This window comes from Hypanus sabinus (assembly GCF_030144855.1).
Source record: "Hypanus sabinus isolate sHypSab1 chromosome X2 unlocalized genomic scaffold, sHypSab1.hap1 SUPER_X2_unloc_12, whole genome shotgun sequence".
In the NCBI taxonomy this organism is placed as follows: Eukaryota; Metazoa; Chordata; class Chondrichthyes; order Myliobatiformes; family Dasyatidae; genus Hypanus; species Hypanus sabinus.
Window position 1 is genome coordinate 124,815 of NW_026778982.1, and position 27,069 is coordinate 151,883.

General features: G+C 45.4%; 1 protein-coding gene across 1 annotated transcript; it reads right to left on the reverse strand.

Annotated features, from left to right (window-relative positions):
- Positions 1-12,658: 12,658 nt before the first annotated feature.
- LOC132385726 (gastrula zinc finger protein XlCGF57.1-like) lies at positions 12,659-26,212 on the reverse strand. Its single transcript, XM_059957933.1, has 2 exons — positions 26,185-26,212; positions 12,659-19,232 (listed from the first exon to the last, which is right to left on the reverse strand). Exon 2 carries the CDS (start codon positions 18,761-18,763, stop codon positions 17,432-17,434), a length of 1,332 nt encoding a protein of 443 aa, XP_059813916.1. The 5' UTR covers positions 18,764-19,232; positions 26,185-26,212; the 3' UTR covers positions 12,659-17,431.
- Between the last annotated feature and the right edge of the window lie 857 nt (positions 26,213-27,069).

Below are 27,069 nucleotides of genomic sequence, written 5' to 3' on the forward strand. Positions count from 1 at the left end.
TATTAATTCGACCAACCAATGACAGAGATAATGGGGACCACCTGGTAACAAGTTGCTTGATTTGGTCAATTAAAGGTAAAAAAATAACTTTAAATAAACCCTTATGTTTCTTGGTAATTTTAATACCCAAATAAGTAAAATGATCCGTGACAACTTTAAATGGTAAGTGTTTATAAATTGGAACTAGCATATTTAATGAAAATAATTCACTCTTATTAAAATTCAGTTTGTAGCCAGAAAAGCTACTAAACTGAGCAAGCAAGGATGAAATAGCAGGAATAGATCTCTCAGGGTCAGATATGTATAGTAGCAAATCATCAGCATATAATAATAACTTATGTATCTTACCCACGGGTAATACCAAAAATATTAGGTGATTCATAAATGGCAACGGCTAAAGTTTCCAAAGCAATGCCAAATAATAGAGGACTTAAAGGGCAGCCTTGCCTCGTACCAGGGGACAACTGATAAAAAGATCTTTGATTATTGGTAAGAACCGAAGCCAAAGGTTTATAATACATTAATATAATCAATGATATAAATTTCAAGCTGAAATTAAAATTCTGCAACGTATTAAATAAATATAATCATTCAACTCTATCGAACGCTTTTTCAGCATCTACGGAAATGACATTCTGGTATTTTAGATGAAGAAGTACAAATTATATTAATTTATTTTCTAATGTTAAAAGATGAATAACAGGTTTTAATAAATCCGGTCTGATCTTCAGAGATAATTTGAGGTAATACATTTTCTCATGTAGTGGCCACAATTTTGGAAAAAATCGTAGAATCCGCATTCAGCAAGGATATTGGCCGATAGGATGCACATTCTCCCACTTTACATAATTACTGGAAGGACATATTTACTACTATTTCCTCAATTTGGAATATAGATTTACAACCTCATTTTATTACTGCAATTTTTGGCATACCAAATGAAGAGGGTAATCAGTTTTCCCCTTCAATCAGACAAATGATTGCTTTTGTAACATTAATGGCCAGAAGGTCTATATTACAAAATTGGAAAGAAGTAAATCCTCCTACCACGTTTCAATGGCTTTCTCAAACTATTTCTTATCTGAGCCTGGAAAAAATTAGAAGCACTATTTTTGACTCATCAATTAAATTTGAAGAAACTTGGAGACCGTTTATTCGACATTTTCATATGAATTAATTTGGCCCTTTCCAGACCTACTTTCTGCTTATTCACGTTCTGGTATGGAGTTCCGGAGTTTGTTGACACTATCATATACTTATAAACTGTTATTATTGCCCATGTTAGTTTAGTTTAGAGTTTTATTTTTCTTAATATATACTTTTTTTTCACATATTTTCAAATTTTTTTTCTTTTTTTTAATCGTTATTTTTGTTTTTTTTTTCCATATATAATCATATGGACTTGATTGATTAAGGTATTTTCTTCTGTTGATGTTTAATAGGATATTGTTATCTTATTATCAACGTGATTTCAAGTTTATTGTATTCATAATTTACTCATTATTATGTTATGCTTTTTTGTGTATATGTGAAAATCAATAAAAAGATTGAAAAAGAAAGAAAAAGGATGCACATTCAGTGGGGTCTTCAACTTTTTTTAAGAATTGGTGAAATGGAGGCATCATAAAAAGATTGTGGTTATTTACTTACAGTTAACGCATCTTTAAAAATTTTACAAAGCCAAGGAGTGAATGTAGAAGAAAAGGATTTTAAAAATTCAGCAGTATAACAGTCTGGACCAGTGGCTTTAACTGAATTCATTGAAAAAGGGAGTGGGTTCCCTTTTCCAGACCCTGCCCGGGGACGTGCCTCTCCTCAGGGTTATATTTTGAACCTCTCGGACAGGGACAGGGACTGGGTTCCCCTTTCTAGACCCTGCCCGGGGACTTGTGCCACTCCTCAGGGTTATATGTGGAACCTCTCAGGCAGGGACAGGGAGTGGGTTCCCCTTTCTAGACCCTACCCAGGGACTCGTGCCACTCCTCAGGGTTATATATGGAAGCTCTTGGGCAAAGACAGGGAGTGGGTTCCCCTTTCCAGACCCTGCCCAGGAACTTCCGCCACTCCTCAGGGGTATATATGGAACCTTTCTGACACAGACAGGGAGTGGGTTCCCCTTTCCCAGGCAGATGCCTGAAGGTGACCGGGAGCCACCAGAGGGTCTGATGTAATACAAGCCATGTCATGGTGGGTCGCTGAGGTAAGGGAACCCATTTGAATGACAGCCCGACTGCATGCGGATTTTGAGAATTTATCCGATAGATGCAGAAAAAAGGAGAATCCCTTGCGTACTTTATAGCTCGTTTTAAGGATATGTGAGAGTCCAATGCCGGCAAACCCCTGGACAGATCAGTATGTCCAGCTGGCAGTGCAGACTTTTCTAAACTGTCTCAGGCCGAAGCTGTGTCAGACCTGGCCCCGGGTGACATAAATTCTGATGAATAGGGAGCGCAGTTGACTCTTTAAAGGGACTGTGGAAAAGCGAGAGTGTGCACAGGGAACTGGTAGTGAGGAGATGGAGTTCGGGTACTGGCGAAGAACCCAGAACGGGTGTCAGGATCGTGCGGACGGTGCAGATGAAGAGGACACTTGGCTAAGGACAGAAACGGGGTTTGTAGAAAGAGGGGACATTGGGCCAGAGATTGTCGCACTGCATTCACAGACAAGAATAATAAGCGGCAGGAACAGAGCCTGGATGACAGTGATACTCGACAGAGTACCACATTTACTCTCCACAATCGCTTTGGTCCTGGATAGGACAGGCCAGAGGGGACAGATTACAGTGATACTCGACAGAGTACCACATTTACTCTCCACAATCCCTTAGGTCCCGGATAGGGCAGGCCAGAGGGGACGGTGATACAGGCAGCTGTGATCTGGCTCACCACACAGACAGGCTCTTTTCTTACTGCTGCAATCAGGTAGAAGGTACAAGACACTCAGGACTCGCCCCACCAGGGTCAGGAACGGTTACTACACCTCAACCATCGGGCTGTGGAACAACACAGGATAACTGCACTCACTGGTCCATAGAGAGGCTCCCACAACAAATCATCGTACTGGGACTGTATCAAAATGAGTGAAATTGGAGGTGGTTTGACTGAGACAGATCACATTCCTGTCTCAGAATTAGAGAAATAGAATCTCACAGGATATTTACAGCGGAAGAGCTGGAATGAAGTTTCCCATAAGGTGTGGAACCAGCGCTCGGATTCTGTGACACCGGTTCCTCAGCACAGCCAAAGGAAACATCATTCCTGCCTCTACCCTGTCAATACACTGCGAGACTGTGTCTGTCTCAGTCAGACGGCCTTTTATTTCTCCAATATTGAGAGAGACCCGGTCAGTATAATCTCTCCGAGGACACTACCTCACCTCCTAAATCAATCTGGGAAATCTCTTCATTCCCTTCATCCCACAGGCTGACTCCGGGAGGGAGACCAGACCTGAGCACAGTGTTCTATGTACGCTCTCACCAGGACCCCGAATACCTTCAGAGGAGATCTTTATTCTTGTATTCAACCTTCCTTCCGTTTCAATGTTCTTCATTTAATATCAAACTCAAACAGTGAGCAGACAGAACACAGCCTCAGCCATGAATTTAAAGGGCAGGTGTTGCAACAGTTTGAGCTTCATACCGGGGGCCACGGAGCAAACAGGGTGTCACAAATGGAGGAATGTGGGAGTGTTGTATGTCTGAGCCCAGCCGTGTGTGTTTGTGTATCAGAATCAGTTTTAATATCAGCGGCGTATGTGGTGAAATTTGTCAGCAGCAGATTGCATTATTTAATAGTAAAACCTACGGATTACAATAAGCATGTATAAAATTATATTTAAAGTGTAGTGCAAAAAGCGAGGGAAAATCCTGAGGAAGTGTTTATCGGCTCATTGTCCATTCAGAAATCTGACAGTGGGGAAGAAGCTGTTCCTCAACCGGGGAGTGTGTCTTCAGGGTCCTGTACATACTCCTTGATAGTAGAAATGAGAAGAGGTCATGTCCTGGGTGATTGGGGTCCTTAATGATGGATGTCACCTTTTTGTGGCATCATCTTTTGAATGTGTCCTGGATGCTGTGGAATCCAGTGCCCATGAAGGAGCTGGCTAAGTTTACAACTTTCTGCAGCATTTTCCGATCCTGTGCAGTGGCCTCTCCACACCAGGCAGTGATGCAACCAGTTAGAATGCTCTCCACAGTACATCTGTAGAAATGTGCAAGTGTCTTTAGTGACAGACCGATTCCCCTCAGTCTCCGAATGAAATATAGCCGATGTTGTGCCTTCATTGTAACTACATCAATATGTTGGGCCCAGGATAGTTCCTCAGAGATGTTGACAGGCAGGAAATGGAAACTGCTCACCCTTTTCACTTCTGATCCCTCGATGAGGACTGGTGTGTGTTCCCTCGACTTCCCCTTCCTGAATCCACAATCAATTCCTTTGTCTTCATGATGCTGAGTGCAAGGTTGTTGCTGTGACACCACTCAACTTGCTGATCTATCTCACTCCTGTACTCCTCCTCGTCACCGTCTGAAATTCCACCAACAATAGTTGGGTTGTCAGCATTCGGCCCCTCGAGTCTGCACCGCCATTCTGAGATCATGGCTGATCATTCACTATCAATACCCAGTCCCTGCCTTGTCCCCATATCCCTTGATTCCCCTATCCATCAGATATCTATCTAGCTCCTTCTTGAAAGCTTCCAGAGAATTGGCCTCCACCGTCTTCCGAGGCAGTGCATTCCACACCTCCACAACTCTCTGGGAGAAGAAGCCCTTCCTCAACTCTGTTTTAAATAACTGACCTCTTATTCTCAATCCATGCCCTCTGGTACTGGATTCTCCCAACATCTGGAACATATTTCCTGCCTCAATCCTATCAAATCCTTTAATTATCTTAAATGTTTCAATCAGATCCCCTCTCAATCTCCTCAATTCCAGCGTGTACAAGCCCGATCTCTCCAATCTCTCTGCGTAAGACAGCCCTGCCATCCCAGGAATCAACCTAGTGAATCAACGCTGCACTTCCTCAATTGCCAGAATGTCCTTCCTTAAACCTGGAGACAAAACTGTACACAATATTCCAGGTGTGGTCTCACCAGGGCCCTGTACAAATGCAAACGGACATCCTTGCTCTTGTAATAAAGGCCAACATTCCATTTGCCCTCTTCACTGCCTGTTGCACTTGCTCATTCACCTTCATTGACTGATGAACTAGGACTCCTGGTCTCTTTGCATTTCTCCCTTACCTAACTCGACACCGTTCAGACAATACTCTGCCCTCTTGTTCCTGCTTCCAAAGTGGATAACTTCACATTTACTCACATTGAATGACATCTGCCAAGTATCTGCCCACTCACCCAGCCTATCCAAGTCTCCCTGTATTCTCCTAACGTCCTCTTCTCATGTCACACTGCCACGCAGTTTAGTATCGTCTGCAAACTTGCTGATATAGTTTTCAATGCTCTCATCTAAATCGTTGACATAAATGGTAAAGAGCTGTGGTCCCAATACAGAGCCCTGTGGTACCCGACTAGTCACCTCCAGCCAGTCCGAGAAACACCCATTCACTGCTACCCTTTGCTTTCTATCTGCCAACCAGTTTTCTATCCATGTTGAAACCCTGCCCCCAATGCCATGAGCTCTGATTTTACTCACCAATCTCCTATGTGGCACCTTATCGAATGCCTTCTGAAAATCTAGGTACACAATATCCACTGGTTTACCCTCATCTAACATCCCTGTTACACCCTCAAAAAACTCCAACAGATTAGTCAAGCATGATTTGCCCTTGGTAAATCCATGCTGGCTCGGCCTAATCCTATTACTGCCATCAAGATGTGCCACTATTTTGTCCTTAATAATGGACTCAAGCATCTTCCCCACGACTGACGTTAGGCTAACAGGGCGATAGTTCTCCGTTTTCGCCTTCCCTCCCTTCTTGAAAAGTGGGATAACATTAACACTCTCCAATCTTCAGGAACTGATCCTGAATCTAAGGAACATTGGAAAATGATTACCAATGCATCTGCAATTTCCTGAGCCACCTCTTTTAGAGCCCTCGGATGCAGACCATCTGGACCAGGGGATTTATTAGCCTTCAGTCCTACCAGTCTACTCATCACAGTTTCTTTCCTAATGTCAATCTATCTCAATTCCTCTGATAACTTATGACCCTGGCCCATCCATACAACTGGGAGATTGCTTGTGTCCTCCCTGATGAAGACAGATCTAAAGTACGCATTAAATTCTGTTGCCATTTCCCTGTTTCCCATAACAATTTCTCCCAATTCATTCTTCAAGGGGCCAACATTGTTCTTAACTATCTTCTTTCTCTTTACATAGCTAAAAAAGCTTTTGCTATCCCCTTTTATATTCCTGGCTAGACTGAGCTCATACCTGATGTTTTCTCTCCGTATTGCTTTTTTAGTTAAGATCTGCTGTTCCTTAAAACTTTCCCAATCATCTGTATTCCCACTCATTTAGCCCTGTCATACTTCTTTTTCTTTAATGCTATACAATCTCTGACTTCCTTTCTCAACCACTGTGGCCCCTTGCACCTCTTTGAATCCTTCCTTCTCTTTGGAATGAACTGCTTTTGCATCTTTTGTATTATCCCCAAGAATATCTGCCACTGCTGATCCACTGTCTTTCCTGCCAGGGCATCCGCCCATTTAACTTTGGCCAGCTCTTCCCTCATGGCTCCGTAGTCTCCTTTATTTACTTGCAACACTGACACCTCTGATCTGCCCTTATCCCTCTCAAATTGTAGATAAAAACTTATCATGTTATGATCACTACTTCCTAATGTCTCCTTTACTTCAAGATCACTTATCAATTCCTGTTCATTACACATCACCAAGTCCAAAATAGCCTCGTTCCTGGTTGGCTCAAGCACAGGCTGTTCCAAAAATACATCCCTCAGACACTCCACAAACTCCACAAAGTCCTCCTGGTGAGGATCCAGTGGCAGAAGGAGGTACAGAGGCCCAAGTTTTGGAGCTTGTTGATTACAATTGAGGGTCTGACTGTGTTGAATGCTGAGCTGTAATCATCAGCCTATCTTGTGTATTGCTATTGTCCGGGTGATCTGATGCTGATTGTGAGCCAGTGAGAATTGTTGACCGATTGTAGCGATTGGCAAATTGCAGTGGATCCCTGCACACAGACAGGAATTGATTGACCATGACCAACCCCTCAAAGCACTTCATCACAGTAGTGAGCGTCACTGGGCGATGGTTGTTGAGGCAGGTCACCCAGGTATTTTGGGGCACTGGTATAATTGTTGACGTTCTGAAACGCGCCCGTGTGTGTGTGTGTGTGTATGTCTACGTGTGTTTGCATGCTTGAGCAGAGAGACAGAGTACTTGAGGCTTTCCAGTTCGATGCAGGAATATTTCCAGTAATTGGTGTGCCTTGAAAGACGGGTCACAGTGTTGGGCCGACTATTCAGATCAGAACAAAATCATTTACCCAGCAGACTGAGCTCTCAGCCCGCTCTTGTGTTTCAGAGTTATTTACAAATTGAAATGTAAAATTTAAAATGTGCAAAGTAAATTTATTATCAAAGTATAGGCACATCACCATGTATAATCCTGGGATTTGATTATGTTGTAAATTCAGTGAACTCAGGAACCATTATAAAATGAATGAAAGATCGCCCCCAACAGGACAAACAAAATAACCATGTGCAGAAGACAACAAAATTCAAATACAAAAGAAATAAAACCAAAAAATAACCCAGAAATAAACATCAAAGACATGAGATGAAGAGCTGTTGATTGTGTCCATTCGTTGTGGGAATAGCAAAGTTTAGGGATCTGGTCTCAATTTAGAATTTTTTTTGGTTTAGCGAATTTTTCATTATCATCTCCCAATCTCCTTAATTATTTTTTTTAATCCCTTCCATGACTGACAAAGTCTTTAAGGATTGGATGAACTAGGTATTAAGTGTTTTTGGGACTTGTTTATCTCAGGATCTCTTGCATCATTTGACCAATTGTCAAATCAATTTGCTCTCCCAAAATCACATTTTTCCAGATACCTTCAAATTAGAGATTTTCTACGTTTCCAATTAGCTACTTATCCTATAGGTCCTGATAAAAATTTACTGGAAGATCTTTAAATTTAACACCTTTTGTTAATGGTTCTATTACCAGTATCTATAACTTGTTGATTGATTCTAGACAAGACTTTTTAGATAAAATAAAAAAAACGCTTGGGAGGATGACCTAAATTGTCAGATTTCTGATGATAGATGGAATATAATTTTTAAACAGGTTAATAAATCATCTTTCTGTGCTCGTCATTCTCTTCTACAATTTAAAGTGGTTCATAGAGCTTACATTTCTAAACAGAAGCTGTCCAGTTTTTACCCGAATGTTTCCCCACTTTCTAATAAATGCAACTCTGCTGATGCCTCTTTAATTCATATGTTTTGGTTTTGCCTTACAATTGAAAAGATTTGGCGGGAAGTATTTCATACCTTCTCCCAACTTTTTAGGATCCAATTTGACCCAAATCCCCTTACTTCCTTGTTTGGTATTATTGCAAATGAAGACATAACTTTAAATACTCCTAACCTACAGGTTTTAGTTTTTACCTCTCTTTTAGCAAGAAGAGCAATCTTGCTTAAATGGAAGGAGTCTACCCGTCCTACACATCTTCAAAGGCTACGTAATATTATGTCGTATTTAAATTTAGAAAAGATCCGCTGCTCAGTCTTAAATTCGAAACAATCTTTTTATGATATTTTGGGACCTTTCCTAAATAACGTTTCCAATTTATAAAGTTTAACAGTGCACAGACTTTGATGTATATTTTTATCTTCTCTTCTTAAGTGAATATGTTTTTTTTTCTAATCCATTGTCATCCATCAGCTTTTCTCTTTGGTAGTTGGTAGGGGGTTGACTTTTTATATATATATATATTTATTTTATGATTTGATCTGTCTTTAAATTTTTGATTACCGAGTGCTATACCTTTATGTGTTATGCTATAACATCTTGATCAATATTATTACAATATATGAATGTACACAAGTTATGATGAGATGTATCTATGTGTTGCACTCTGTAAATCTTTTTTTTTCTTCTGAATAAAAATATTGTAAAAAGAAAGCAGGACCCGTTGGTTGAGTGTAATAACTGTTCCTGAACCTGGGGTTGATGCTCCTGAGACTCATGCACCTTCTTCCTGATGGCAGCATTGAGAAGAGAGCATGGCCTGGGTGGTGGGGGTCCTTGATGATGGATGCTGATTTCCTGCGACAGCACTCCACAGAGATGTGCTCAGTCGTGAGCAGAGTTTTACCTGTGATGTGCTGGGCCACATCCACTATGATGTGCTGGGCCGTACTACTGAGGACAGAGAGTTCCTGCTTTCTTGTAATTGCACTTGTGTCCCGGGCTCGGGACAGATCCTCTGAAATGTTCACACTGTGGAATTTAAAGTTGCTGAACGTCTCCACCTTTGAGCCCCGATGAGGATTGCCTCATGGGTTCCTGTTTCCTCCTCCAAAGTCCAGAACCAGCTCATTGCTCTTGCTCTCATTGAATGAGAGGCTGCTCTTGGACCATAAGAAGCAGAATTACGCCATTTGGCCCATCAAAACTGCTCTGCCGCTTCGTCATGGTAAATCCATTATTCCTCCCAGCCCCATTTTCCTGCCTTCGCCGCTTATCCTTTCATGCCCTGACCGATCGAAAGTCCATCAACGTCTGCCTTAGCAAAAGGAAAAGCAGCATCCGTCATCAAGGCAAGATGAGATGAGGCACCTCCCACTACATACCCATCCATTTCTGTCCCTCCGCCCTCCCCACTCTCTTGCCTACAAAGCTCACTTTCACTCCTTACCATTACCTACCCAGGACAGTTTACAGTGCAGGCATTACAATAAATAATAAACAGGACAGTAGGGCAAGGGGTCAGTCCAGGCTCTGGCTATTGAGGAGTCTGATAGCTTGAGGGAAGAAACTGTTACATAGTCTGGTCGTGAGAGCCCAAATGCTTCGGAGCCTTTTCCCAGACGGCAGGAAGGAGAAGAGTTTGTATGAGGGGTGCATGGGGTCCTTCATAATGCTGTTTGCTTTGCGGATGCAGTGTGTAGTATAAATGTCTGTAATGACGGGAAGAGAGACCCCGATGATCTTCTCAGCTGACCTCACTATCCGCTGCCGGGTCTTGCGATCCAAGATGGTGCAATTGCCGAACCAGGCAGTGATGCAGCTGCTCGGGATGCTATCAATACAACTTCTGTAGAATATGATGAGGATTGGGGGGGGGGGGGGGGTGGTGATGGACTTTCCTCAGCATCCGGAGAAAGCAGAGACGCTGCTGGGCTTTCTTTGCTTTGGAACTGCTGTTGAGGGTCCAGGTGAGATTCTCCGTCAAGAAATTTGGTGCTCTTAACGATCTCCTCTGAGGAGCCGTCGATGCTCAGCGGGGAGTGGTCGCTCCGTGCCCTCCTGAAGACAACATCCATCTCTTTCGCTTTGCTCACATTCAGAGGCAGGTTGTTGGCTCTGCACCAGTCCGTTAGCCGCTGCACCTCCTCTCTGTAAGCTGACTCGTTGTTCTTGCTGATGAGACCCACCACGGTTGTGTCATCGGTGAACTTGATGACGTGGTTCGATCTGTGTGTTGCAGCACAGTCGTGGGGCAGCAGAGTGAACAGCAGGCTCAGCTACTGTATGAGGTTGGTGGTGGTGCTGGGAGATCCCCAGAGTCAAGATGGTTGGTGATGGTGTGGGAGACGATGTCCTGGTGTTCCTTACTGGGGTCCAGTTCGAGGGGTAAGTAGGAGGAGGTGTCTGAGAGTTGGCGATGGGCCTCTGCAAGGAAGGGGTCAGTCCGACAGACTACTACAGCACCTCCGCTATCTGCAGGTTTGATGGTGAGTTTAGGATCAGTGAAGTGGGGGTGGAGAGTCCAACGTTCAGACGGAGTGAGGCTGGAATTGGAGAGAGGACGTTGAAGTCCAGACGGTTAATGTCCCGTCAAAAGACTTAGTGGGGTCCTGTTCAAATTCCTGTGGCTTCTTTATGCCCCTTCCGATGTCAGCACATCTTTTCTTAGACATGGGGCCGGAAACTGCTCACAATGCTCCACGTGAGGCCTCTTTGTAAAGCCTCACCAATGCGTCCTTGCTTTTCCTCTCGAAGTGAATGTCAACATCACAGAGAACTTCCTCAACATCGACTCAACCTGCAAATTATCCTTCAGGGAATCCTACACGAGGATTCAGAAGTCCCTTTAATTTTTTATGTTTAACTTTACCTCCCTTAATCGAAGGATTCTGCAGAGAGTGGTGTGGACAGCCCAGCGCATCTGTAGGTGTGAACTTCTCATGATTCAGGAAATTTACAAAGACAGGCGGATAAAAAGGGTCCGCAGGATCATGGGGCACCCGAGTCACTACAATCAAGATCTATTCCAGCTGCTACCATCCGGGCAACGCTACCGCAGTATAAAAGCCAGGACCAACAGGCTCCAGGACAGCTTCTTCCACTATGCCATCAGACTGCTTAACTCACACTGATTTGAGTGTAATTCTACGTTACGCTGACTGCTCTGTTTATTATAAATTACTATGATTGCACATGGCACATTTCGACGGAGGCATAACGTAAACATTTTGTGAATGATGTGAGGAATAAAGTCATTTCAATGCACCTTTCTGCGACAGATCATAGTTCAATAGATTCTGCAATATTGCTTTATACATTATTATTGCTCATTGATACAGTATCATTGTGTATAATATTATTCTCTGCTTTATTTTTAGCAGAGTCTGCACACTGCTAAGTGTGATTTAAAATAATGCTACTGTAACGAAAAATTTCCCACAGGATCAATGGTTACTATTGTTATTATTATTATTATTATTATTATTCCCCAGCCCTATATCTTTCACCAATCAGCTTCACAACTCTTGACTTTACTCCTCCCCCTCTCCCGTTTTCACCTATCACCTCGTCTCCCCCCACATTCTGAATCCCTCTCTTCCTGTCCAGTCCTGAAGAAGGCTCTCTGTCTGAAACGCCGACTGTTCACTCCTCTCCATAGTCGCTGCCTGACCCCGGGTTCCTCCAGCATGTTGTCTGTGTTGCTTTGGGTTTCCGTATCTGCAGAGTCACACCATAAACCAATGCGCATGCGTGGTCGGTGCGGCCGATTCCCGAATATCGCGCATGCGCTAAGTAGACGAGAGGCGCTGAACTAACGGACGCAGGTAAGAGCAAACTCCGGGTGAACTTATTCACCGGCGTCTGAAACGCGACCAAAGTACAATTACTGTGATTTCCAGCCACACTAGTGCTGCACCCCACGACAGTCCTGGTCCTCTCCCTCTCTCTGAGCCCCATGATCCGTACCCGGCCCCAGAGAGCTTTCGACTCGTGGGCGACGCCGCCGCCAGTTTTGCGGCGCATGCGCATTCCTGGATCTTTCGATGGCGGACAGGGAGGTTTCTCTACGTGAGGGCTTCTGGGTAAAGAGGCAGCCATGGCCGTTGGTACCAGTGTTGCCTCGTACAGTCGAAGGAAGTGTGAGCGAATGTATCTCCCAAACACTACCGAGCTCCAGCTATATAAATTCGAGGATTATGAACTCTGAACAAAAATATAGTTACCAGTTTATCTCAGTTAAAGAGTTTACCTTCCATTTAGATTCAGATTCAGTTTATTGTCATTTAGAAACCACAAATGCAATGCAGTTAAAAATGAGACAACGTTTTGTGAGATATCACAAAAGCACATTACAGAACAAACTACACCAGAAAATCCACGTAACGTTTGGCAATCCCCAATCCAGAGTCCGGAGAGGATGCTGCTTATTAATATCGCGCTCAGATCTTAGCACGTTCCCCGGAAAGTAGCTCCAAATCACCAGACAAAACAAGACCAAAAACCTAAAGATACAAGACCTGCACAAAACCACATAATTACAACATATATTTACAACAGAGCAAACAATAGCATAATTGATTAAAAAAAACAGACCATGGGCACAGTTAAAATAGTCCAAAGATGTTAAAAGACTATAAATTCGAAAAGAAACCAGCACACAGTTTCCACAAGTCCTCAGGGTCCCGACAGCCTTGCCATCCCACGCAGGCGGCAGAAGGGAATACCTCCGCTATACTTCCACAGCGCCGCCCGACTCAGCCTCGCAGATGCAGCACACAATGAAAATGCTCCAACCGCTGCGGACTCCGAGTCCGTTGAACTAGTGAAAATGTCAATTCGTGCTGTATGGAAATAAAACCTTCCGTCAGATTCAGTTCACTCTGGGTTGATAACGATATGAAACACCTTTGCCTCGACGACAAGTGACTTCTGGCTTTCAGATCACAAAGGTGCCGCACTCCAATGAGAATAACCACTGCCCTCCACTATATATTCATTGGCATTGCCATCGATGGGTTCATCACTGTCAATCAGCAGATGGGGGGGGGTGGGGGGGCAATCCAAGTAATTAGTAAATCTCCAGGATCGTACATGTAGTAAAATGTTATCTTTGTCGTCTTGTGCATCATGACCAGAACTTGAAATAATGTCAAAGGACAAATTGAGCCAAGTCATAGATTGATTGAAGTCAGAAACAGCCCAATCTCACACAGACAGGAATACAGTCCGAGAATTTGATGGTCAGTCAGAGTGCCTGTTCCGTGCCTTGTTAGAAGATGGAAGTGTCCCTGCTTCCCACACCCCACCAGAGGAGCTATCTGCTACCCCGTCTGTAATCTCTGCTGTTCTCACTAAGCAACTGAAAAGAAGGGGGCAAAAAAATCTCTACCTTCAGCTTAATTATACCTTCTCTGACTGAAGGCTCCTATCACTGACAGCTGAAGCCTCAAAATCTCCACTCCGACTCTATTCACTCTGACACTGACCGCTCCACTCGCTCCTGCCCAACTTTCAGTTCTTGCTGAGCAAACCCAAATGCTGACTAGCCGCGGCTCAAAGGTCCAACGGAAAAAAAAAACTGCTGCGAGGCTCTGCCTTTAATCCTTGACTGAAGACCATATGCCATTGAATCATAGAAAACCTACAGCACAATACAGGCCGTTCAGCCCACAAAGCAGTGACAAACATGCCCTTACCTCAGAAATTACCTAGGGTTACCCATCGCCCTCTATTTTTCTTCGAGCCTCCTATGTCTCAAAATCAGCAAAGTTTCCTGAAGGGAATATCTTGCCTGACAAATCTGTTGGCATTCTTGGAAGAACCACAAGCAGGATCGACAAAGGAGAATTTGTTTCCTCAAGTGAAACTCGTGCTGGAAAAGCAACACGAATGAAGAAATAGATGTTGTATACTTGGATTTTCAGAAGGCCTTTGACAAGGTGCACCACACTAGGCTGTTGAATAAACCCACGGTATTACAGTGGAGACTCCAGCATGGGTTAAACAGTGGCTGTGCCATAAGGTGGGCGTTGGGAACAGACCCAAATGCAAGACACAGACACTGAAGTGCTAGGGGGAGGACTAGGTGTATCAAGCAAGAAGTGGGGAAGAAACGACACTGGACAAGACTAGGCATTGGCTAGGACAAGGGTAGGAAGGTGAGGCCTGGACGAGGAACTAAGAACTGGGAACGAGGAACCTGGACAAGGATTCCGAGCCAGAGATTGGACAGGGACCCGGATCCTGGGTCTTGACTCGGGCTCGGACTCCGGATCCAGACGAGGACTGGACGTGGCAAGGTAACAGGACTGGGAACCTCCTCGGAGCCTCGAACATGGAGTGGAAACCTCCTTGGAGACTTTGACCCGGACTGGACTTGACTCGAAGCCTGAGACTTGGACTGGACTTGGGACACGGAACGACAAACAACAACAGTCCACTCGAGTAGCAGCAAACAGTCTTCCTACTGAGCCTTGGACTCAAGCAGAGGAACACAGAACACAGAGTCAGGACCCCTCCTTGGGGATAGGACGTAGGGCCGGGGCTTTACACAGAGTCAGGACCCCTCCATGGGGACAGGACGTAGGGCCGGGGCTTTACATAGTCAGGACCCCTCCTTGGGGACAGGACGTAGGGCCGGGGCTTTACATAAAGTCAGGACCCCTCCTTGGAGACAGCACGTAGGGCCGGGGCTTTACATAGAGTCAGGACCCCTCCTTGGGGACAGGACGTAGGGCCGGGGCTTTACATAGAGTCAGGACCCCTCCTTGGGGACTGGACGTAGGGCCGGGGCTTTACATAGAGTCAGGAACCCTCCTTGGGGAAAGGACGTAGGGCCGGGGCTTTACATAGAGTCAGGAACCCTCCTTGGGGAAAGGACGTAGGGCCGGGGCTTTACATAGAGTCAGGACCCCTCCTTGGGGACAGGACGTAGGGCCGGGGCTTTACATAAAGTCAGGACCCCTCCTTGGAGACAGCACGTAGGGCCGGGGCTTTACATAGAGTCAGGACCCCTCCTTGGGGACAGGACGTAGGGCCGGGGCTTTACATAGAGTCAGGACCCCTCCTTGGGGACTGGACGTAGGGCCGGGGCTTTACATAGAGTCAGGAACCCTCCTTGGGGAAAGGACGTAGGGCCGGGGCTTTACATAGAGTCAGGACCCCTCCTTGGGGACAGGACGTAGGGCCGGGGCTTTACATAGAGTCAGGACCCCTCCTTAGGGACAGGACGTAGGTCCGGGGCTTTACATAGAGTCAGGACCCCTCCTTGGGGACAGGACGTAGGGTCGGGACTCATACACGGACACTAAACACGGGGACACAAAGAGACAGTTCCAAGCTCATCGATAAACAGTTCCTTCTGTTGGCATGACAAGGCTCCAGTCTCACTCTAGCGGTTAAACTTGATGGTGATTCAGGCGATGACACAGGCGAGGTTGCAGGCAAGGCTTCAGGAGTGGGTTGCTGAAAGAAGGGGAAGGGATGTAAGGGAAGGGAAGGGAACAGTCCAGGGAAGGGTAACGGCAAAGCCGGCCTGTCTTACCCAACGGAGGCGAGGACAGGGAGGGACAGAATCAACCGCAGGGCAATGGGAAAGACGGCCTGACCTACCCCACAGTGGCGAGGACAGGATACTGACAAGACCAACCCGAACCTACAGTCGAACCCAGGGCCACTGATATTCCAGCCCCAATTTGAGAATCAGTGCCTGTGATTAAACAATGAAACAATGGACAGCCAGAAGACCCGGAGTCCAGAGTCCACGGACCGGACCGTGAACCAGAACGCAGACGTCATGGACTGGACCATGACAAGCTGAATGGTAGGAGGCAAAGACTGGGAATAAAGGGAGCCATCTCTGGTTGGCTGCCAGTCACTAGTGGTGTTCCTCAGGGCTCTGTGTTCGGACTGGTGATTTTTGTAATATTCCAATAGTTTGGAAGACAGAATTGCTGGCTTTGTTACAAGGTTTGCAGATGATATGAAGACATGAGGAGGGGCAGGTAGTTTTCGGTAGAGAGGGTGCAGAAGGACTGAGATAGATTTAGAGAATGGGAAAAAAAAACAGCAGATGGGATACAGTGCCGGGAAGTGTATGTTCATGCATTTTGGTAGAAGAAATGAAAGTGTTAACTTCTTCGAAATGGACAGAAAATACCGAACAACTGAGGTGCAAAGGGTCACGGGGAGTCCATGTTCAGGATTCCCTGAAGGTTAATTTGCAGGTCGAGTCTGTGGTGTGGAAGGCAAATGCAACGTCAGCATTCATTTCGAGAGATCTACAATATATCAGCGAGGATGTAATTTGGGAATTTGGTCATCACTGGTGAGGCCACACTCGGAGGACAGGTCTGGGCCCCTGATCTTGGAAACGATGTGCCGAAACTGGAGAAGGTTCAGAGTATGTTCACAAAAACAGATTCCAGGATTGAATGGATTGTCATATGAAGAGCGTTCAATGGGCCTGAGCCTGGATCAGCAGAGGAATTAGGGCTGACCTCATGGAAACTTATCAAACTGTGGAAGGGCTTGATAGAGTGGATGTGGAAAGGATGCTTCCTGTGGTGGAAGAGTCTGCGACCAGGGAACAGAGCTTCAGAATAGAGGGGTGTCCTTTTAGAACGGAGATGACAGAGAACAGACTGAGAGTGGTGAATCTGGGGAATTCCGTGCCACAGACAGCTGTAGAGGCCAATTCTTTATGTACATTTAGGGCAGAGGTGGATAGAATCTTGATTGATCCGGGCATGAAGTGATACAGGGACAAGACAGGAGATTGGAGTGGAGAGCAAATTTGGATCAGCCATGATAAAATGACAGAACAGACTCGATGGGGTAAACAGCCTTATTCTGGTCTTAAGTCTTATAGTCTGACGGTCTGTCCCCAGTGTGAACTCGCTGATGTAGCTTCAAGTCAGATGACTAAGTGAATCCCTTCCCACAATCTGAGAAAGTGAATGGTTTCTCCCCAGTATGAACTAACTGGTGTCTCTGTAGCTTGGATGACCGAGTGAATCCCTTCCCACATTCAGGGCCTCTCCCCAGTGTGGATTCGCTGGTGTGACAAAAGGGTGGATGAGTGAGCGAATGCCTTCCCACAATCTGAGCAGATGAACGGCCTCTCCCCAGTGTGGATTCGCTGGTGTGACAAAAGGTTGGATGACTGAGTGAATCCCTTCCCACATTCAGAACAAGTGAATGGCCTCTCCCCAGTGTGAACCAGCTGGTGTCTCTGTAGGGTGGATGAGTGAGTGAATCCCTTCCCACACACAGAGCAGGTGAACGGCCTCTCCCCAATGTGAACTCGCAGATGTATTTTCAAATCCGATGACCCAGCAAACTCCTTTCCACAGTCTGAGCAGGTGAACGGCCTCTCCCCAGTGTGAACTCGCTGATGTATTTTCAAGCCAGATGATCGAGCGAACTCCTTTCCACAGTCTGAGCAGATGAACGGTTTCTCCCCAGTGTGAACTAACTGGTGCCTCAGTAGGCGAAATGACAGAGTGAATCTTTTCCCACAGTCTGAGCAAATGAACGGTTTCTCCCCAGTGTGAAAGCACTGATGTGTGTTCAGTTGAGATGACCGAATGAATCGCTTCCCACAGTGCGAGCAGGTGAATGGCCTCTCCCCAGTGTGAACTCGCTGATGTACTTTCAAGTCAGATGACAGAGTGAATCTCTTCCCACATTCAGAGCAGCTGAACGGTTTCTCCCCGGTGTGAAATCGTTGATGGACGCTCAGCTGAGCTGCACGAGCGAACTCCTTCCCACAGTCTGAGCAGGTGAACGGTTTCTCCCCAGTGTGAACTCGCCGATGTTCCTTCAGTTGAGATGACCGTGTGAATCCTTTCTCACATACTGAGCAGGCAAACGGTTTCTCCCCAGTGTGAACCAGCCAGTGTGTCTGTAGTTTGGATGACTGAGTGAATCCCTTCCCACACTCAGAGCAGGTGAATGGCCTCTCCCCAGTGTGAACCAGCAAGTGTCTCCGTAGTTTGGATGAGTGCATGAAACCTTTCCCACATTCAGAGCAGGTGAACGGACTCACCCCAGAATGAACTTGCTGATGTACCTTCAGGTCAGATGACCGAGTGAATCCCTTCCCACAGTCTGAGCAGGTGAACGGTTTCTCCCCAGTGTGAACCAGCTGGTGTCTCAGTAGGTGAGATGACCGAGTGAATGCCTCTCCACATTCAGAGCAGGTGAACGGACTCATCCCAGTGTGAACTCGCCGATGTACCCTCAGTTGAGATGACGAAGTGAACTCCTTCCCACAGTCTGAGCAGGTGAGCGGCATCTTCTCAGTGTGAACTGGTGACGTTCGTTCATTTGAGATGACTAAATGAATCTGTTTCGACATTCAGAGGTGGGGAAAGGCCATGGCACCATGTGAATTTGCTGGTGTCTCTGTAGTGTGGTTGATAGTGTCAGTGCCTTCCTGCACTCTGAGAAACGTCTCCTCACTGGTGAATTTTTGGATATATCTTCAGCATCAATGACAGAATGAATTGCTTCCCGCAGTCAGAACAGGTGGAGCATCTCACTGTGGTGTGAACTTGCTGATGTATCTTCAGGCTGGTTGACTGAGTAGTTCCCCTCCCTCACACAGAGCAGGTGAATGGCCTCTCCCCACTGTGAACTCACTGGCGTGTCTGTGGGTAGGCTGTGAGTGAATCCTTTCCCACACTGAGAGAAGGAGAATGATATCTCACTGCGATCAATCATCTGGCAATTCAGACAGTCAGATGTTTGAATCCCTTGTACAATCAATGAGTTGAAGAACTGATCTCCAGTGAACAAATGCTGGTATGTTCTCAGCACCCCGGTTCCTGTGGATAACACGGAGTTACAAAAGAAAATTTCCCTTCAGACACAGATACAACTCCAACTGGATCAACAACAATGCAAAATACATCAATGGGAGAAGGACAATATCCATCTGACCTTATCTCAAACACATTTACTGATGTCGCCTTCACTGCTTCATTAGGCAGAGAAATCCACAGATTCACCACGCTCAGGGAAAAGCAGTTCCTCCTCATCTCCGTCCCACATCCCCTAATCTTGAGGCAATGTCCTCTCGTACTAAGCCTCACCTGCCAGTGGAAGCAACTTTCCTGCCTCTGGCTTATCTACCCCTTTCATAACTTTACATGTTTCTGTAAGATCTCCTCTCAATGTGAGCGCTGGAATCACAATTTTACCCAATTCAACTCAAGCTGGAGCAACACAACCTGAGATATACAGTGGGAAGCGAGGGAGGAGATTGCTGAGCCTCTGGCAATGACCTTTGTATTACCACTCAGGAAGGGAGATGTACCAGAGGATTGGAAGACCTTGTCCCCTTGTTAGGGAATGGAGTAGAGGGAACCCAGGAATTATAGACCAGTGAGTGGAGAGTGCCCCAGTGGCCATCTCCCTCAGTAATTGTTACCTCACTTTGGATGCGGTTGAGGGGATGACCTGACAGAGGACGACCACGACGATCGGGTCTCTGGCACTGACCCTGGTTCCGTGGTGCAGAAGGGAAAGAGGAAGTTGAGGAATGCAGTAGTCATAGGATTCAATAGTGAGGGGAATGGACAGGAGGTTCTGCACGCCTGATAGAGATACGTGTGTGATGTGTTGCCTCCCAGGTGCCAGGGTACGGGATCTCTCAGATCGGGTGCAAGGTATTCTGAAGGGAGCGGGTGACCAGCCAGAAGTCTTGGTACACGTTGGTATATATGACACAGGTAGACAAAGAGAGGAGGGCGTGAGGAGAGAATTCAGGGAGTTCGGTAGGAAGCTGAAAGGCAGGACATCTAGGGTAGTAACCTCGGGATTGCTGCCTGTGCCACGTGCTGGTGAGAGCAATACTAGCATGATTAGGTATATTAATGTGTGGCTGAGGGACTGGTGTAGGGGGCAGGGCTTTAGATTCCTGGATCATTGGGATCTCCTCTGGGGGAGGTATGACCTGTACAAAAAGGACGGGTTACACCTGAACCCAAAGGGGTCCAATATCCTAGCCAGCACATTTAATAGAGCTGTTAGGGAGGGTTTAAACTGATCTGGCGTGGGGATGGGAATCAGAGTGATGGGGCTGAGGAAACGGGAAACAGAAATAAATCGAAGATATTGTGCAACAGGGCAACAGAGATGTGGGGCAGTGAAAATAGAAAGCAACAAATCCTGGGCTGAGAGTGTTATTTGAATGTACAGAGCATGAGGATTAAAATGGACGATCTTGAAATTCAGCTGCAAATTGGCAAATTGGAGAATCTCTGAAACTTGGATAAAAGGTGGCTGCCGATGGGAGTTGAATGTCCAAGAATACACGGTGTATCAGAATGATAGGTGACTGGGCAGAGAGGGTGGTGTGGCTCTCTGGATAAAAAAATATTAAATCATTGGAAAGAGATGACATAGGATTGTAAGGTGTGACCGTCTAACCATATAACAATTACAGCACGGAAACAGGCCATCTCGGCCCTTCTAGTCCATGCGAACGCTTACACTCACCTAGTCCCACTGGCCCGCACTCAGCCCATAACCCTCCATTCCTTTCCTGTCCATATACCTATCCAATTTTACTTTAAATGACAATACCGAACCTACCTCTACCACTTCTACTGGAAGCTCATTCCACACAGCTACCACTCTCTGAGTAAAGACGTTCCCTCCTTAAGCTTTTGCCCCCAACTCTCAAATCATGTCCACTTGTTTGAATCTCCCCTATTCACAATGGAAAAAGCCTATCCATGTCAACTCAATATATCCCCCTCATTATTTTAAATACCTCTATCAAGTCCCCCCTCAACCTTCTATGCTCCAAAGAATAAAGACCTAACTTGTTCAGCCTTTCCCTATGACTTAGGTGCTGAAACCCAGGTAACATTCTAGTAAATCTTCTCTGTACTCTCTCTATTTTGTTGATATCGTTCCTATAATTCAGTGACCGGAACTGTACACAATACTCCAAATTCAGCCTTACGAATGCCATGTACAGTTTTAACACTACATCCCAACTCCTATACTCAATGCTCTTATTTATAAAGGCCAGCATAACAAAAGCTTTCTTCACCACCCTATCCACATGATGGGGTCATGAGTCTCTACCGGTTGAGTTACGAAATGGGGAGGGGAGTGGCAGTTGTATACAGATCTCCATACAGCAGTCGGGATGTGGATTACAAATTACAGCAGGAGATAGAAAAGGCCTGTCAGAAAGGCAATGATAACATTGATAATCATTGGCAATTTTAACATGAAAGTGAATTGGGAGGACCTCGAGAGAAAGAATTTGTAGAATACCTAAGAAATTGCTTTTTAGAACAGCTGGTTGTTGAGCCCACGAGGGGATCGGCTATGCTGGACTGGGTGATCCCAATATGATCAAATTCACATTGAAATTTGAGAGGGAAAAAATAAAACCAATGTGTCAGTATTTCAGTGGAATAAAGGAAATTGCAATGGATGAGAGGGGAACTGGCTGAAGTCGACTGAAAAGGGACATTTGCAGGAAGGACAGCAGAGCAGAATGGGTGGATTTTCTGCAAATAATGAGGGAAATACAAGACAGATATATTCCAAATAAGAAGAGATGTTCAAAGGGAAGAAGGACACTACTGTGGCTGACAAGTGAAGTCAGAGCCAAAGTAAAAGCAAAAGAGAGGGCAAACAAGGAAGTTGGAGCTAGTGGGAAGACAGCTTCACCAGCTTTTTAAAACTTGCAAAAGAAAACTCAGAAGGTCATTCGGAAGGAAAAGATGAATTATGAGAGGAAGCTGGTGACTAATATCAAAGAAGATACTGAAAGCTTTTTTAAATATATATATATATAAAGGGTAAAAAGAGTCGAGGGTAGATTTAGGACCAATACAATATATCGCTGGACTTATTGTAATGAGAGTTGCTGAGAAGTAAGAGGAACTGAATGCGTACCAGACATTCAGGGAAGTGAAGTTTGTGCACTGACAATTACGACTCAGAAGGTGCTCTGGAAGTTTAATGGTCTGAGGGTGGATAAATCTCCAGGACCTGATGCAATGCACCCTCCGGTTCTGAAGAAAATAGCTGGAAAGATTGTGGAGGCATTAACAATGATCTTTGAAGAATCAATAAATTCTGGCATTGTACCAGATGACTGGAAAATAGCAAATGTTACTCCGCTATTTAAGAAGGGTCAGAGGCAACAGAAAGGGAACTATAGACCTGTTAGCATGACATCAATGGTTGGCGGTTGATGGAATCGATTGTTAGGGATGAGATTATGGAGTACCTGGAGGCGCATGACAAGATAGGCCAAAGCCAGCATGGTTTCTTGAAAGGAAAATCCTGCCTGACAAAACTACTGCAATTCTTTGAGGAAATTACAAGCAGGGTAGACAAAGGAGATGCAGTAGACGTGGTGTACTTGGATGTTCAGAAGGCCTTTGACAATGTGCTGCACATGAGGCTGTTTAGCAAGATAAAAGCCCATGGTATGACAGGGAAGTTATTAAAGTGGGTGGAGCATTGGCTGGTCGGCAGAAAACAGAGAGTGGGAATAATGGGATCCTATTCTGGCTGGCTTCCTGCTACCAGTGGAGTTCCACAGGGGTCAGAGTTGGGACCACTGCTTTTTACAATACCTGTCAATGATTTTGACTATGATATGAAAGGATTTATGGCTAAATTTGCCGATGATAAAAAAATAGGTGGAGGAGCGGGTAGTGTTGAGGAAACAGAGAGCCTGCAAAGAGACATAGATAGTTTAGGGGAATAGCAAAGAAGTGGTAAATGTAATACAATGTTGGAAAGTGTGTGGTGATGCAATCTGGTGGAAGAAATAAGTGGACAGACTATGATTTCAATGGGGAGAGAATTCAAAATGCAGAAATGCAAAGAGACTTGGGAATCCTTGTGCTAGATGCACTAAAGGTGAACCTCCAGGTTGAGCCGGTTGTGAATAAGGGAAAATTCTAGAGGTATAGGATATAAGAGCAGTGATGTGATGTTGTGGCTTTATAAGGCACTCGGGAGACCACACTTGGAGTATTGTGTACAGGTTTGGGCTACTCATTTTGGGAAGGATATATTGACATTGGTGAATGCTCAGCGAAGATTCACGAGAATGATCCCAGGTATGAAATGGTTATTGCGATGAAATCTTAAGTTTTATTCATTATGGACTGTGCCTTTAAGAATCACGCCTGTAAGAGAGAGAGAGAGAAGTACAGTGCAAGTAGAGGGAGAGGGAGTGAGGAGGAGAGAGAGGGGGAAAGGGGAGAGAGAGGGAGTGATGAAGGTAGAGCATTGGATGCAGTGGACGTGGCTTTCAGTAAGACTTTCAATAAGGTTCCTCAAGCAAAGCTCATTGAGAAATTAATGAGGCAAGGATCCAAGGTGACCTTGCTTTGTGGATCCAGAATTGGCTTGCCCACAGAAGGCAAAGGGTGGATGTAGATGCTGTATGAAGGATGATGACCAGTGCAGTTCAGCAGGGATCTTTTCCGGGACCCCTCCTCTTTGTAACTTTTACAAATGACCTTGATGAGGAAGTAGTGTATAAGATGATGAGAGGCATGATAGTGTGGATAGTCAGAGGCTTTTACCCAGGTCGGAAATGGTTGCCACAAGAGGACACAGGTCTAAGGTGCTGGGGAGTAGGTACAGAGGAGTTGTCAGTCGTAAAGTCTTTTACTCAGAGAGTAGTGAGTGTGTGGAATGGGCTGCTGGCAACGGTGGTGAAGGCAGATATGATAGTGTCTTTTAAGAGACTTTTGGATAGGTACATGGAGCTTAGTAAAATAGAGGGCTAAGTGGGCCGAATGCCTGTATCGTGCTGTAGGTTTCCTACGTTTCTAGAAGGGTGGGTTTGTAAGTTTGTCGATTACACAAATGTTGAGGTTGTTGTGGATAGTCTGGAGGTTACCGCCGGACATCAATAGGATGCAGAACTGGGCTGAGAAGTGACAGATCGAGTTCAACCCAGTGGCTCCTTTCAGTAGGTAACATTTGAAGACAGAATACAACAATAATGTTAGGACTCTTGACAGGGTGGAGGATCAGTGAGATCTTGGGGTCTGTGTCAATCGTGCACACAAAGCTGCTGGGTAGGTTGACAGTGTTGCTAAGAAGGCCTTCATCAACAATGAGACCGAGTTCAAATGCCAGAGGTAACTTTACAGATATAAGGACATAGTTGGACCTCACTTTTGGTACAGTGTTCAGTTCTGGTCCCCTCAATACAGGAAGGAAGTGGATACTATAGACAGAGGGCAGAGGAGATTTACAGATATAAGGCCTTAGTTAGACCTCACTTTTGGTACTGTGTTCAGTTCTGGTCCCCTCAATACAGGAAGGACGTGGATACTATAGACAGAGGGCAGAGGAGATTTACAGATATAAGGCCTTAGTTAGACCTCACTTTTGGTACTGTGTTCAGTTCTGGTCCCCTCAATACAGGAAGGATGTGGATACTACAGACAGAGGAGATTTACAGATATAAGGACTTAGTTAGACCTCACTTTTGCTGCTGTGTTCAGTTCTGGTCCCTCAATACAGGAAGGACGTGGATACTATAGACAGAGGGCAGAGGAGATTTACAAGGATGTTGCATGGATTGGAGAATATGCCTCATGTGAATAGGTTGAGTGAACTTCGGAGCGAAGGAAGATGAGAGGTGACCTGATAGAGGTGAATAAGATGATGAGGGGCATTGATCGTGTGGATAGCAAGAAGCTTTTTCCCAAGAGTGAAATGGCTGACATGGGTGGGGGGCATAGTTTTATGGTGCTTGGAAGTAGGTACAAGGGTGATGTCAGAGGTATGTTTTTCACACAAAGGGTGGGTACAATAGGAACTTTTCAGAGACTTTTAGATAGGTACATGGGCGATGTGGTAGGGAAATTGTAATTACACTGTGGATTTCTGTCTCTATATGAACTCCTCATCTTCTAACAAGGCACGGATCAGTTATCCTGGCTGACCATTAAATTCTCTGTATTCCTGTCTGTACGAGGATGTTTCTGTGTTCAATCAACCTATGACTTGGCTCAATTTGTCTCTGTCCTTTGGGATTATTTCAAGTTCTGGCCATGCTCCACAACACTACCAAGATCACTTGTCACAACATATAGAATCCCAGAGATTACCTAATTACTCAGATCCCCACCCCAGCTGATTGATAGTGATGAATCCATTAATGTCAATGCCAGCAATCCTGAATGGGAGGGCAGCAGTTATTCTCATTGGAGTGTGGCACTTTTGTGATGTGAAAGCCACAAGTCACTTGTCCTCGAGGACAAAGGGGTTACTTACCCAGAGGGAACTAAATCTGACGGAAGGATTTTTTTTTGCCATACAGCACTAATTGACAATTTAATTGATTGGAAGGCAGGCTTTTCATCCAAGATTAACTAGAAAACATATTTTTGTTCCGAATTACTAATCCTTGCATGTATACAGCTGGACCTCGGCAGAGTTTGAGAGAGACATTCGCTCTCATTTCCTCCGACTGTACTGGGACAACGCTGGCAGAGTCACGCATGGCTGCCGCTTTACCCAGAAGGCCGCACGAACGAGAAACCGGTCTGTCAGCCACCGAACGTTCTCGCGATGCGCATGCGCCGCAGAGATGGCGGCGGCTCCAGCGCTCGTCAGCTCCCCGAGGCCCGGGTACGGATCGTGGGGCTGAGGAAGAGGGACCGGACCGGGGCTGTCCTGGGGTGCAGGACCAGTGCGGCAAGAGCTCACAGTAATAGCCCTTCAATCGCGTTTCAGACACGATTAATTCCCTCCCGGAGACCCTCCTACCTGCAGCCGGTCCTTGTGAGCCTCACGCCGACTGAGCGCATGCGCGATAGGTCGTACCGCCTCAGACCTCTGCGCATGCGCATTTGAGCAAACGAGAAAATCTGCAGATGCGGAAATCCAAAGCAAAAGAGAGGAAATACTGGAGGAAATTCAAAGGGGCCGGCAGCAACTATGGAGAGGAGAGAACAGTCGGCGTTTCAGACCGAGACCCTTCTTCAGGACTGGAAAGGAAGGGAGGGAGTAAGAATCTGGGGGAAGGTGAGGTGATAGGGTAAACAGGGAGACGGGGAGGAGTGAAGAGCTGAGAAGTTGATTGGTGAGAGTGATAAAGGGGTGGAGAATTATTATTATTAAATACTATTAATCCAGAGTGGGGAATTCTTTCGTTACAGCAGCAACATTTAAAAACATACTTAGCACTGTGCAGACTTTACTAAAAATAAAGATTTACAATATACACAATAATTATATATTAAATAATAACGCAGAGACTATTGAACTACGATGTGTGTTCTCCTGTTGCAGTAAATGAACGGTTGTATTCTGATTACATTTGGTGGGAAAGAGTTTCTGTAACAATCCTTGTGATGTCGTGGTTTTTCGTGCCTCACAAGTGACCAGGAGACGCAGAAGATTCTTCAAGAAGGGTTAAACTTTAATTTGCAAATCAAAACTGAGACAGTCATTGAGCTAGTCGCTGATTGCCCACCGATCCCCGGACACAGCATTTTTATATCAATCCCCTGGTCCAGTTTCACACGTACTAAACGTACGTCCCATTGACCCAATCGTGTTCTAATCTACATCTCTTAGCTGCCTCTCGTTAACACACCATTGTCTTCTACATTCTTAAGATTTCATTCTCCTACTAAATTGGGTACATGT